At 50.7% G+C, this 12,209-nt stretch overlaps 1 protein-coding gene across 5 annotated transcripts in view; it reads left to right on the forward strand.

The window, feature by feature from the left end:
* Positions 1–11,232, forward strand: part of ZZEF1 (zinc finger ZZ-type and EF-hand domain containing 1) — a 113,414-nt gene extending 102,182 nt beyond the window's left edge. For 2 of the 5 annotated variants that reach the window (XM_029211289.1, XM_029211290.1), the window contains exons 49-55: positions 958–1,101; positions 2,666–2,834; positions 3,002–3,100; positions 3,505–3,670; positions 5,957–6,110; positions 6,714–6,785; positions 8,613–9,605. In XM_029211289.1, coding sequence (XP_029067122.1) covers positions 958–1,101; positions 2,666–2,834; positions 3,002–3,100; positions 3,505–3,670; positions 5,957–6,110; positions 6,714–6,785; positions 8,613–8,693 — 885 coding nt within the window. In that variant the 3' untranslated portion in view covers positions 8,694–9,605. Of the gene's footprint in view, positions 1–957; positions 1,102–2,665; positions 2,835–3,001; positions 3,101–3,504; positions 3,671–5,956; positions 6,111–6,713 lie in introns of all 5 variants that reach the window. The other 3 variants (XM_029211287.1, XM_029211291.1, XM_029211288.1) reach the window with 2 other exon arrangements.
* The last annotated feature ends 977 nt before the right edge of the window (positions 11,233–12,209 follow it).

A 12,209-nucleotide genomic window follows, 5' to 3' on the forward strand; every position in this document is an offset into this window, starting at 1 on the left:
ATAGGCTTCCTCTAGGGAGTGCCTTCCTGGAGTGAGGTTACCTGTGTGGCTGTACAGCCCCTCTGACAGGTGTGAACGCAACGAAGGCAGGGTCAGGTCGCTGTTAAACTCTTCCAAGTACTGGCCTGGAGCCGAGCTCATGGCCTAGGCAGACTTGGTGCTCAGGGAGTGTTTGATGTAACAATCCACGAAACCTACCCTTGCAGTTTTCCTTTTTTTGTTTTCAGACTTATCAGTCTAACTCTCCTTGATAGCCTGTCTCTTCTCATGTTCCCTAGGGTCTCACACAGTGTGAAGTCTGCGAGACAGGGTTAATTATGATTCTGACAGCCTGTTCCCGTAATACAGGAAGCCTTCCAGGAAGGTTTACGTCGTCTGTTTTAAACTATGGTTTCTAGAATGTCTACCTCAGGTCAGACACTCTGCCAGCACTTACACCTGTGTTATGTTGTGACCCAGGGAGTTTTATTGGTGAACAAATCAAGCCCGGGAGGCTTGTCCAAGGCTCCCAGCTTCTGGGTGGCAGACGTGGGGTCTTACCAGAGTCTGTGCATTCTCTTAAGTCCAGTGCTCTAATTTTTTTTTTCTTTGGCCACACCTTGCGGCATGTGGGATCTTAGTTCCCTGACCAGGGATCAGACCCGTGCCCCCTACAGTGGAAGCACGGAGTCCTAACCACTGGACCGCCAGGGGAGTCTCCAGTGCTCTAATTTTAAGTTTCAGCTTGACAAGTGGTGACCGTCTTTTGTTTTGTTTTTAAATCACATCTTCGACTTGGTCTTTTGAAGTAGTGCTGGGTTACCAGACTTTCACAGGACTGGAAGCATCTCTTCCACTTCCTTCTGTGTAGAACCAGGGGACCCACATAGCAGAACTCAGGAGCCCTGGGCACAGTCTCTAGCTGAACTACAAAGTTTTGTCACCATCTTCCCATGTTTCCTGCCTGTGTCCCACCAGATACTGCAGAAGGTGCTCCAGGGCTGCCGAGAGAGCATGCTAGGCACCATGGCCCTGGCTGCCTGCCAGTTCATGGAGGAGCCAGGAATGGAGGTGCAAGTGAGGGAGTCGAAACACCCGTATAACAACAACACCAACTTTGAGGTACGATCCAGGGTTGGCCAGACTCGCCCAGCCTCAGGGTACGCAGCTGGCAGGACCTGCAAGGGTTGCTGAGCAGCATGAATTTCATCAACTCCCACTGTGGCTCTTTCTGCCTGGACAGACGTGGCCTAGAAAGTGCTCCCGTGGTCTCAGGAGCAGTCTGCCTCCCTGAAGCCAGTCCCGGGAATCTATACAAACAAGTCGTGTCTTCTCCTGACCTTGTTTTAATAGAAAGCAAGGGGCCACCCGGCCCTGGAGGAGAGATTCCTCTTCCTGCAGCAAGCTCCTTAGAGTGAGACCTTGGTGTCTCTGGCAGAGACTTTGAGTGTGGGTCTGGGTTCAGCCCTGACTCTGTCCATCTCCTGATGACCTGGCCACACCTTGGAGTCTCCCACCCCTTTGTTTAATTACCCAGAACTGAAAAGCCGCATCTCTTCCTTCCTTAACTCTGTATGTGGACAGAGAGATGTAGGAGTTTGGATGAGGCAGGAGGGGGGCGGCCTCAGTTATCCTCATTGACTTAATGCTGCTTCCATTTCTTCATCTCTTTTCAACACGTTGGAGCTGTCGTTCTGAGTAGGTGACGGCCTGTGGCCACAGTGGTGGGCGATAGAGAAACTAATCCAGGATATGGTAGTTGCCAGCTGAGGTTTCGTTTTGCGGACATGTAAACCTCCTCACTCTCTACCTTCTAAGCCTCTTCTCTTCCCCGGCTCCTAGGCTCTGTCGCCACTCCCCCAGCCCCACGTAGACACACCTGGTGAGCTAGCGAGTTCTACCTCAGAGCCCTCAGAGTGATCACCTCACCTTCTCCGCTGCCCTGACTCCTCCCCTTCCCTGGGTCCCTCCCTCTGCTCCTCTCTGATCCCCCACTGCTGGCCTGCCCCGGCCCTGGCCTTGCTGCACACCAGCTGTCACAGTGATCCTGGTACAGCACAAACCTAACCTAGGCTTTCTCCTGCTTACAACCTTTCCAGGGCTCCCCCTGCTGTCCAGACAAGTCTCAACGCTTCATTTTAGCACACAAAGCCTTCTGCATCTGTCCCTGCCAGCCTCTCCAGGGTCACGTCACCCCTGTCCCCATCTCCCAAGCATACATGCACACACAGCTCACCCTGTACCTCAGACACATCAAGCTCCTGTTACTCCCTGAACACGTCAGGCTTTCCAGTCAGTGCTCTTTCCTTTGCCTGGAATGTACCCGCCAGGTGCTCATCTCTCTCACCTGCCTCCTGCCATTCCTTCTTCCTGGACAGGCTGCTCCTGTGCCCCCAGTCTCCACAGCAACCCAAACATCCCTTCACTGGGACTCTTCTGCCCTCGCCTCCCCTCCCCTCCCCCCACTCCTTCGAGCTGGGCCCCAGGCTGCACAGTGTGCTTCCTGCCGTGCTTGCAGCCGTGTGCGTTCTCCCCGACCCAGCTGGGCCGAGAGCTCCTGGAAGGTAGGGGCAGGGACTCATCCCTTCTTACGTGCCCAGTTTTAACTGCAGGATTGGCACAAGGAAGCCTTCAGTCACTGTCCAGTGGCCAGCGATGACAGGAATGTCCTTGTTTCCCCTCCTAGGATAAAGTTCACATTCCTGGTGCAATCTACCTCTCAATCAAATTCGATCCTCAGTGCAATACAGAGGAAGGCTGTGACGAGCTAGCCATGTCCAGCAGCAGTGACTTTCAGCAGGATCGACACAACTTCAGTGGGTCTCAACAGAAATGGAAAGATTTTGAGCTTCCAGGTAATAAATAATTACTGAGTTATACAGACTCTTAACGTTAAGTACCTAGAAGGGAAATTGTTGAAGGATTTAAAACTGTGTTGAATCTGTCTCAGTGGAAAGCGCTCACTTGCCTTTCCCTGTTGCTGCAGTGTCCTGACTTGTTTTCTGATTCTTGTGTGCCCCAGGAGATACTCTGTATTACCGCTTCACCTCTGACATGAGCAACACTGAGTGGGGCTACAAATTCACTGTGACGGCTGGGCACCTGGGGCGATTCCAGACAGGTGTGTGCTCTGGTCTTTCTGTTTGCATGATCTCCCGGCCCGGGACACTCTGGGGGTCGGTGCCATTATGTCACTGATCTTTGTTAAAATCAAAGCAAGTACTTTTCTCTGAGACTTCAACGAATATGTCCACAAGGCCCACGCACGTCCCTCGTGAATGTGCTGGAGTTGGCAGGTTGTAACTTCTAAAGAGCCATCTGTCAAGACCTAGGAAAGATGCTTGTTCTCTTAGAATTTGCCAGGGCATTCTGCAAAAAGGAAGAGCTGAAAGTGTTCCTATGTTGCTTTTACATAAGGCATAATTTCAGGTGAAATGTAAATGATCACAGCGGTTTCCTCCCATTCATTAAAACTTGAGCAGTTTACATCTGTCAAGTGTCTCTGTGTTGTGGGGGTTTTGCCAGGATTCGAGATTTTGAAGCAGATGCTGTCAGAGGAAAGAGTTGTGCCGCACCTCCCGTCGGCCAAAATTTGGGAATGGCTGGTGGGCGTGGCCTGTCGCCAGACTGGTCATCAGCGGTTAAAAGCCATCCACCTACTCCTGAGGATCGTGCGATGCTGCACCCACAGGTAAGCTGCCTTCTGGATACGAGTCCCTTGCTGGGTATTTGTATTGTGAATATCTCCCCCCACTTCGGGGCTTGCCATTCACTCTGTTAGTGGTGTCTCTGATGAGAAGTTTCTAATTTTAATGTCTTCCAAGTTCATCACTCATTTCCTTTATGATAGAGCTTTCATTGTCCTATTTAGGAAATTTTTGCCTTATTTGACCTTGGGGTCATGAAGATAAAGCTTAATTATTTTTTCTTCCATATTTAGGTCTACAGTCCACATGGAATGAATTTTAGTGCATGATTTGAAGGGTAGGGTCAAACTTTGCTTTTTCTCACATGGATCTCCACTTAACTCAAAAGCCCACCTTTCCCCTCACCACACTCCAGTGCCATCTTTGTCACAGAGAAGGTGTCCATATACACATGGATCCATCGCTGGTTGCTTTTGTTCCATTGGTCTTTTTGGTTATCTTTGTGCTAGTACCACACTTAGATATTGTAGCTTTATAGCAAATTTACGTTATCTAGCAGTATAAATCCTTCAACTGGTTCTTCATCTTCAAGATTGTCTTGGCTATTTTTACCCTACACATCCATGTAAATTTTAGAATCAGTTTATTTCTTTCCCCCTCCACCAGCTTTATTGAGGTGTAATTGACAAATAAAATTGTAATGTATTTAAAGTATAGAAGGTAATGATTTGATACATAATACATTATACATTGTGAAAGGATTCCCACAATCGAGTTAACTAACACATCCATCACCTCATATGTTTACCTTTTTTTGTGGTATGTGACAACACTTAAATTTCACCCTCTTGCTGAAATTTGCTTTTCAGCAAATTTCTGTTATGTGTTATAGTATTGTACGCTATTATCAACTATAGTCACCATGTTGTATAATAGATCCTCAGACCTTATTCATCTTGTAACTGAAAGTTTATACCCTTTTACCAGCCTTTCCCCATTTCCCCCACTTCCCAGCCACTGGCAACTACCATTCTAACTCCCCGTTTCTATAGGATTGACTTTTTTTTGGATTCCACGTAAAAGTGATACCGTGCAGTATTTGTCTTTCTTTATCTAGCTTATTTCACTTAGCATAATGCCCTCCAGGTTCATCTATGTTGTCGGAAATGGCAGGATTTCCTTTTTTCTCATAACTGAATAATATTTCATTGTGTATATATACACCACATTTTCTTTATCCATTCGTCCATTGACAGGCATTATTTCCAGACATTGGCTATTTGGAATAATACTGCAATGAACATAGGAGTACTGATAATCTCTTTGAGATTATGATTTCATTTCTTTTGGATATACCCAGAGGTGGGATCGCTGGATCATTTGGTAGTTCTAGCTTTAATTTCTTGAGGAACCTCCATACTGTTGTGCATAGTGGCTGTACCAGTTTATGTTCCCACCAACAGTGTACAAGCGTTCTCTCTTTTCTCGACATCCTTGCCAGCATTTGTTTTCTCTTATCTTTTTGATAAAAGCTATCCTAAAACAGGTGAGGTGATATTGTGGTTTTGATTTGCATTTCCCTGATGATTAGTGATAATTGAACACCTTTTTATGTACCTGTTGGCCATTTGTATGCCTTCTTTGGACAGATGTCTCTTTAGGTCATTTGCCTATTTTTTTTTAAATTTTTTTTTTGTGGTACGCGGGCCTCTCACTGTTGTGGCCTCTCCCGCTGCGGAGCACAGGCTCCGGACGCGCAGGCTCAGCGGCCATGGCTCACGGGCCCAGCCACTCCGCGGCATGTGGGATCTTCCCGGACCGGGGCACGAACCCTTGTCCCCTGCATCGGCAGGTGGACTCTCAACCACTGCGCCACCAGGGAAGCCCTGATAACATTTTTGATATGTTTATTTACTATTGTTTTTAATATGGTCACACAATACTACATATACAGTTTTTAAATGTTTACATTTTACATTGCGTATCTTGCTCTTTTCCACTTAACGTTTATCTTGAGATTTTTTCCGCTGTCACTGGAAGTTTTTAACAACCATTTTAAAAGATGTGCAGTTGATTTACGTGAATGTGCTTGAGGATATCCTTTTCCCCGGAGTTCTGGTTTGAAGTTGAGATGCTGCCCCTTTTTTTTATTTGCCATTGGTGAATATTTTGGGCTGTTTTGGGGGGTGTGAGGTGACTGGAACTGTCTTGTCCTGCCTTTACTGGATGGGGGGGCGGGGAGTGTTGGAGCTGCAGTGCCCAGCAGCTACCCTCTGTCTGTCTGACATCTGATGGGCGTGATCCCAGCAAACCATACCCCTCTCCCACAGTGACCTCTGTGACCTCATGCTGTTGAAGCCCCTGTGGCAGCTCTTCACCCAGATGGAGTACAGCCTGTTTGAGGACGTGACACAGCCTGGCATCCTGCTGCCCCTGCATCGCGCCCTTACCGAGCTCTTCTTTGTCACTGAGAACCACGCCCAGGTGAGGGCCTGTCCTGCCTCCCCACCAGGTTCCGGGCCTCTGCTTCGTCTGCTGCCTGGGGCCAGCGCTGGGCCTCAGGTCACAGCCCTCTGAGAGCACAGGGTGTCGTGGGGGCTTGGCAAACCCGCACAGGGAGACAAGCGTGGCTTGGGGCCCGGGGTTCCCCTCTCTCCCGCCCCAGGGAGCCAGGCCCTCCCCGAGATTGCTTGTTTGCTCAGGCCTGATGCCAAAGGGGGAAGGAAACTGCCCTGGATCGACCCTTGACAGCAGTGAGTTTGGGAAAATGAACCAACAGGTTCTTTCTTCTTCCTCTTTTCCCTCCCCTCAGCACAATAGACTCATTGACTGTGAGAGATGAAAGGGCCTTTCAGAACTCTTTAGCTTAAGCCCTCATTTTATAGTGAGGAGACTGTGGTGAGTCAGGACACCTGGTTCCCCACCGTCCTGCTCCTTCCATGGTTCCCAAGGAAAACAGGCAGTGAGATGTCTGGCAGAGTGGGCAGCAGTGTCCCACCCGAGTCTTCTGGGGCCTTGGGTCGTGGGTCGTGGGTGGGTGTCCGCTAGCAGGTGGCCTCTGACAGCTGCCCTCTGCTCTTTCCGCAGGAGCTCGGCCTGCTGCAGGATTACCTGCTGGCCTTAACCACCGACGACCACCTTCTGCGCTGCGCGGCGCAGGTACGCCCTCCCCGGGTGGCCGAACGTCCCCCGGCACCCGTGCAGACTCCACCCCGGCTTTACACGGAGCTCTGTTCCGAGTCAGCCACTTCCTACTGGTGTCACAGAGAGCAGCGGAGCCCCATTTATCAGTGTCGTTCGTATTAAACTGTGGGTTCGGTAGACGCTAGCAAGAATTTGTGGCTTTTAAACCAGAACAACCAGTGCCTTAAATTTATAGTTTGGCTGATCCCTGAAGTTTCCATAGAGGATTTCAGATATTTTTGGATGTAACTGTCTTCCCTGGTAGGAGAACTCCTCTCTGACAGCTGTTGGGTCTCAGGGCCCCTTTGTGCTTTTAAATTACTGAGGATCCCCAAAAGCTTTTGTTTATGTGCGTTATATATATTGATACATACTGTTAGAAATTAAATTAGATTTGAAATTTAGAAATTAAGTTAGAAATTAAATGCTAAACACTTATCAATTTGTTTTTTAAAATAATCTCATTCTATTTAATACTACAGTTGTGGAAAACAACGGTATTTTTCAAAACAAAATAATTTTTGAGAAGGGTAGCGTGTTCCATTTTTGCAGATCTCTTTAATGTCTTCCTTAACAGAAGACAGCTGGATTCGCAGATCTGTTTCTGCTTTCAGTTGTTCTGTTATCACACAGCAGCCTCTGGAAAACTCCACTGTATACTCGTGAGAGTATGACAGTGAAAAAAGAGAAATAATGTCTTGGTATTATTATGAAAATTGTTTCCACGACACGGAGCCCCTGAAAGGGTCTGGGGAACCCGCAGGCTCCAGACTACATTTGAAGAACCTTAGGCTCACAGACTCCTTGAACATCGTAGAGCGTATGGTCTGCGTCCACAGTGGACAGATGGGGACACGGAGTCTCAGAGAAGGGAAAGATTTGCCTGCAGTCTCACTTGAGGGGCATCCAGCTGGGACTCCCGGCCAGCGCCCTGCACTCTGTTCCTGGCAAGTTTCCTCAGTGAACTTGAACTTTCTCAGGTCCTCCTACAAAAAAGGGTCAGAGTGCCTGCTTAGAAGCGGGCTTCCCCATCCACTACAGAGGGATTTGTGTGAATCGTCCTGAGACCGAAGGCAGAGTGAAAACTCCCTCCCCTCCCAACGGATGCCTGCCAGCCCTGCCATCACCACCCGTGGTGTCCCAAGGTTTCACACAGTGAAATCTTGACATTTGACCGTTTTGACACCGGAAGCTTTGACACCACGTCACATATTGCTGTGGCTCCTCCCTCACCTGCCGCTGTGTCCGGTCTCCTAATCCTCATTCTGACCCTCCCTACAGCCTGCCCACTTTGCTGGACCGGCGCTCTACCTCTTCTCCCCGCTCCCGCCTCTTCCTTCCCCAGCCCCGTCCCCGGCTCCTGCTGCCTTGGCTTGGAGACCAGCCTTGGCCTGGCTCCAGGGCGTCTGCCTTCCCAGCATTGCTTCCCGGGGGAGGGGGGGGCCCCCCACTGGCTGTTTGTTTCTTCCCTTCTGCACTTTTGTGCTGCTGTCCCCATTCCCTGAACAGCTTTCCCAGACCCCCCCGCAGATGTGCCCTCTGAGCCCCCAGAACTGCACCTGCTCCTCTCTCTGGACAGTGATGATTCTGCCTACATTTGGAGTTTCCATGTGGACTTTATTGATAGCTTTGTCTTTCACTCTAGACTGTGGTCCCCCTGGTGAGGGGAACCACGTCTGGCTCGCGTCTGCCTCTCCCCTGCCCTCCTCAGGTGCTCAGCTGAGGGTCTTGTTCTGTCAGCAGTTAGTGACCCAGCAGGTGACGAGTTCTTGACATTGGTGATGACTCTTTCTCCCTCCACAGGCTCTGCAGAACATTGCTGCTATCAGCCTGGCCATCAACTACCCAAACAAGGCCACCCGCCTCTGGAATGTTGAGTGTTAGCCCTTCGTATGGTGTGCATGGAACTAGCTAATCTGTCCACAAGGATCTTAGAGCAGATGCCTAAACTCATTCGGGAAGATTCCTGTGGCGTCGGTGCCTGGCTCTCCTTGAGCTCCCCCTTCCACCCCAACTAGAATGCCAAGCTGCCATGTCTCCGAGAACTTCCCGTGTCACAGGCCAGGCACCCGCACGTACCATAGCATGTGAGAATGAGCAGACCAGTGCAAAATTATTCAGAAAGGGCAGGCAGCAGGCCCTTGAGAAGGTTGTTCAGAGGCCAGCCTCCTCCAGGGTCTGTCCCTGCAGAAGCCACAGCCCCAAGAAGACCTGGCTTCAGCCGCTCTGGAAAGGAATCTGTCTCCGTTGAGCTGGAACTGCCTGCACTTGACCTTCAGGGGAAGACAGGGTCTGCCCTGGGCCACCTTTCTCAGCAGGACCTCCAGCAGCAGCCTGGGAGCTCCTCCTTTGCTTTTGCTTCTTGAGACTGGGTCATCCAAACCAAAACCAGTGAGAGCCCCTTGGGGCTGCCACCTGGTCCCCACCATTCAGTACAGAACCCACTGCCGCACTGGCCCCCTGCATAGCCTCGGCCGTCCCGGAGAAATCCTTGGTGAGAACAAGTGCCCTTGGGAACAGCCAGCAGACCGCCGTGCACGTCCACCTGTGCCCTGCTCCCAGCACAGCTGCGTTGTTTTAGTTGTCGTTTTAACATATTTCGGTTCCCACCTCATGTTCTTAGAAAGAACCACACCAACTCCCTTGAGAGAAGCCCGGGGGCCTGACCAGTGGATCGGTCATTCAGGGGAACAAACTGGTTTGTATGAAAGTAGCAGAACTTGAAGAATACTCTTGAGCTTCTGTACCTAAAGATTTGAAATGTAATCACAGGATATCTTACCTTAGAAGTAAAAACAAACAAAACCACATGATTGTATTTCTGCTCCACGGTCGTGGTAATCCATCACGTCCACCTCTGGGACTCTCCGTGGTTATCTGGCTGTCACTTGTCTGGCAATAACTACATTAGTTCTAATGAATGCTGTTTTCCACATTTTTTTTTAAATGGTTGTAGTCTTGCCCTGAAGTGCTGATTACTGTTCTCTTTCCAAAGCCACGCTTTGGAGTGTGAGGCTGGGTTGGCACCTGTGCCACGGATAAGCCTCAGTGGGACTCGCCATTTGAAGAATGTTTGAGCCAGCTGCCATTTAAGGGTGGGGGTCTGGGCCCGAGCATGTCCCCCCACACAGGGCCAAACCCAAGGAAGGCTCATCATAGCCAGGGCCAAGTTGAGCAGATCAGCACTGCCATGGCCTCGGAAGCCTCCTCTGCAGGGCCCAAGACCCCTGGTCCCAGGAGCATCTCACCACAAGAGCACTTTTGCCTTCTGGGTCAGGAGGCCAAGGTGCAGCGACCTTCTGCAGCCCTAGAATTGGATTCTCAGCCCAGCCCCAAGCTGCATGTGGAGCCATTATGGAGGGAAGAATTCAAAGGAGACAGAAACAAACAGGACAGGTCCTGAAGCTCGGTGACCTGAAGCCCATCACCCTGGTGTCGGCAAGGCCCGGGCATGGCCTGGTGTCCCACGGTGTTGAGGTGTGAGGCGCTGCTGGCTTGGTAGAAGCCGCTTTCTCATCTTTGGCTCTGCCTGCATCCCCAGAGAAGGGCCTACACTCCGTACCACCCCGACCCGGGTGGGTCTCGCAGTGAGGAGGGAAATCACAGAGAAGCGCCGTGCTTGGGAGGAGAAGTCCCTACTGCGGGCTCGGGCTCACTGAGGGGCTCCACGGAAGGTCAGCATGGAGATGGTGCACTCACTGCTTACCCTCGCCATTCCCCCCACCTCCCCGATACCCCTCCGTGCCTCAAACTGACAGCAGCCACCAGCTTTGCTCCCCATGCTCCCTCCTGGAAGATAAACTGTAAATAAACGCTGGACTCCTCATAGCTTCTCTGTGTACACCACCCTTGCTATTCTGGTCTCTCTGTGTTCAGTTTGCACAGAATAAGCCTCGGTTTCCCCTTCACACACAACTGCTGCTCTCTCCTGGGAGGGCCCTGCCTGGCCCAGCTCCCCTGCATCCCACCCGCCTCTGCTTCCAGCCACTGGGTGGCGCCGCTGAGCCAGGCCCCGCTCCCCTGGTCCCCAGCTGGGCCAACAGCAAACGAAAGCGCGATTTCCATCAAGACCAACATCCCTCTGATCCTTCTTAGGCAGGACTGCCTGGAATGAGATAAAACTGGCAGGAATGAAGGTGTTGTGGAAACATGTGCCTAATCTATAAAGAAATCTGTTCCAAACCATGTATATTGTACAGACAGACGCTGTTCCTAACGAGGAGTGACTTATTTTCATCATCGTTTTTAATTTGTTTTCTTACAGGTTTACGATTTTGAATTTTTCTTATTTGGTTGAAGGAAAGAATTTTGATTATATCAGCTGAGTAAGTTCAGCCTGTATAAAGGATGTTAAGTTGTGGGTAAAATATGCAAATGAAGAGAAATATATTGTACAAATTCTATATAAAAAGGTACACTTGTGTGTGGGCTTTTCTTTTTTTCCTTCTGCCTCTCTTATGAAGATGATACCTGGAGTTTCTGTCAGGTCCATCCTGATGAATTTCTAGAATCCCACAGCCTCAGGGTAGAAAGGAATCAGAACGGTTCTTAGCTCCGATACCCCTCCCAGCTGCACTTCCTGCCTTGACTATAGCCGTGCAGGAGATGCCCCTCCCCTCGGGCTTATGGTCTGGGGGCTTATGCTCAGCCTCTCCTCCCTGGGCCTGTCCGTCTGCACAGCTACTCAGAAGTTTGTGCACATACACGCTCTCTCCCCGGTCAGCTCCTCTCCAGCCACACACCCCAGCTGCATCCCAGGCACCCCTCACCTCTTGTGGCTCACAGGACCTGTGTGCAGCCAGCCGAGGGGAGGAAGGCAGGGGTCTCACGGGGCTGCTACCCTTCCAGGGCCCGGTTTCCTCCTTGCCTGCCTCTGGACCTGCTTCTGACAAAACACGAGGCCAACGTCTGCCCATCCTGGGGTCTTGCGCTTCCTCCCTCACATCGCTGGTTTGCCACTTACTGCTCTGCCCCCTTCTCAGCCACTTTCCTAGTGCTGAGGGCTGTCTCATGAATTAGAGAAGAGAGACTTTGGTGGGAGCTGGATGTAACCAACCTTCGAGGCCCGTCTGTTCCGGCCTGAAAGCATCTTGACACATCCCCCCTAAAGCCCCCAGACTGCCTTCTGAGGAATCCAGGGCCAGGACCCAGGACCCAGACTCAGCCCTCGTCATCCTTGAGGCCGGAGAGAAAACTGGATCAGCGTGGGGCTCAGCAGAACTGGGTGCTCCCAAGGCCTGTGCAGCCACTGAGTCTCCCTCTAGAGCCTGTTGGTGATGCTTTCACCCTCTCCTGTCTCACAGTGTTACCTAAGCAACATTGATTTCTTGGACCTTTACTCCAAAAAGTCGGCCTGGAGAGGCTGGCTGTGTTGTGCTCTGTCCGTCTGAGCCCCGTGCT

This window comes from Monodon monoceros, unplaced genomic scaffold, assembly GCF_005190385.1.
Source record: "Monodon monoceros isolate NGI ecotype Baffin Bay Population unplaced genomic scaffold, NGI_Narwhal_1 Super_Scaffold_9, whole genome shotgun sequence".
Classification (NCBI taxonomy): domain Eukaryota; kingdom Metazoa; phylum Chordata; class Mammalia; order Artiodactyla; family Monodontidae; genus Monodon; species Monodon monoceros.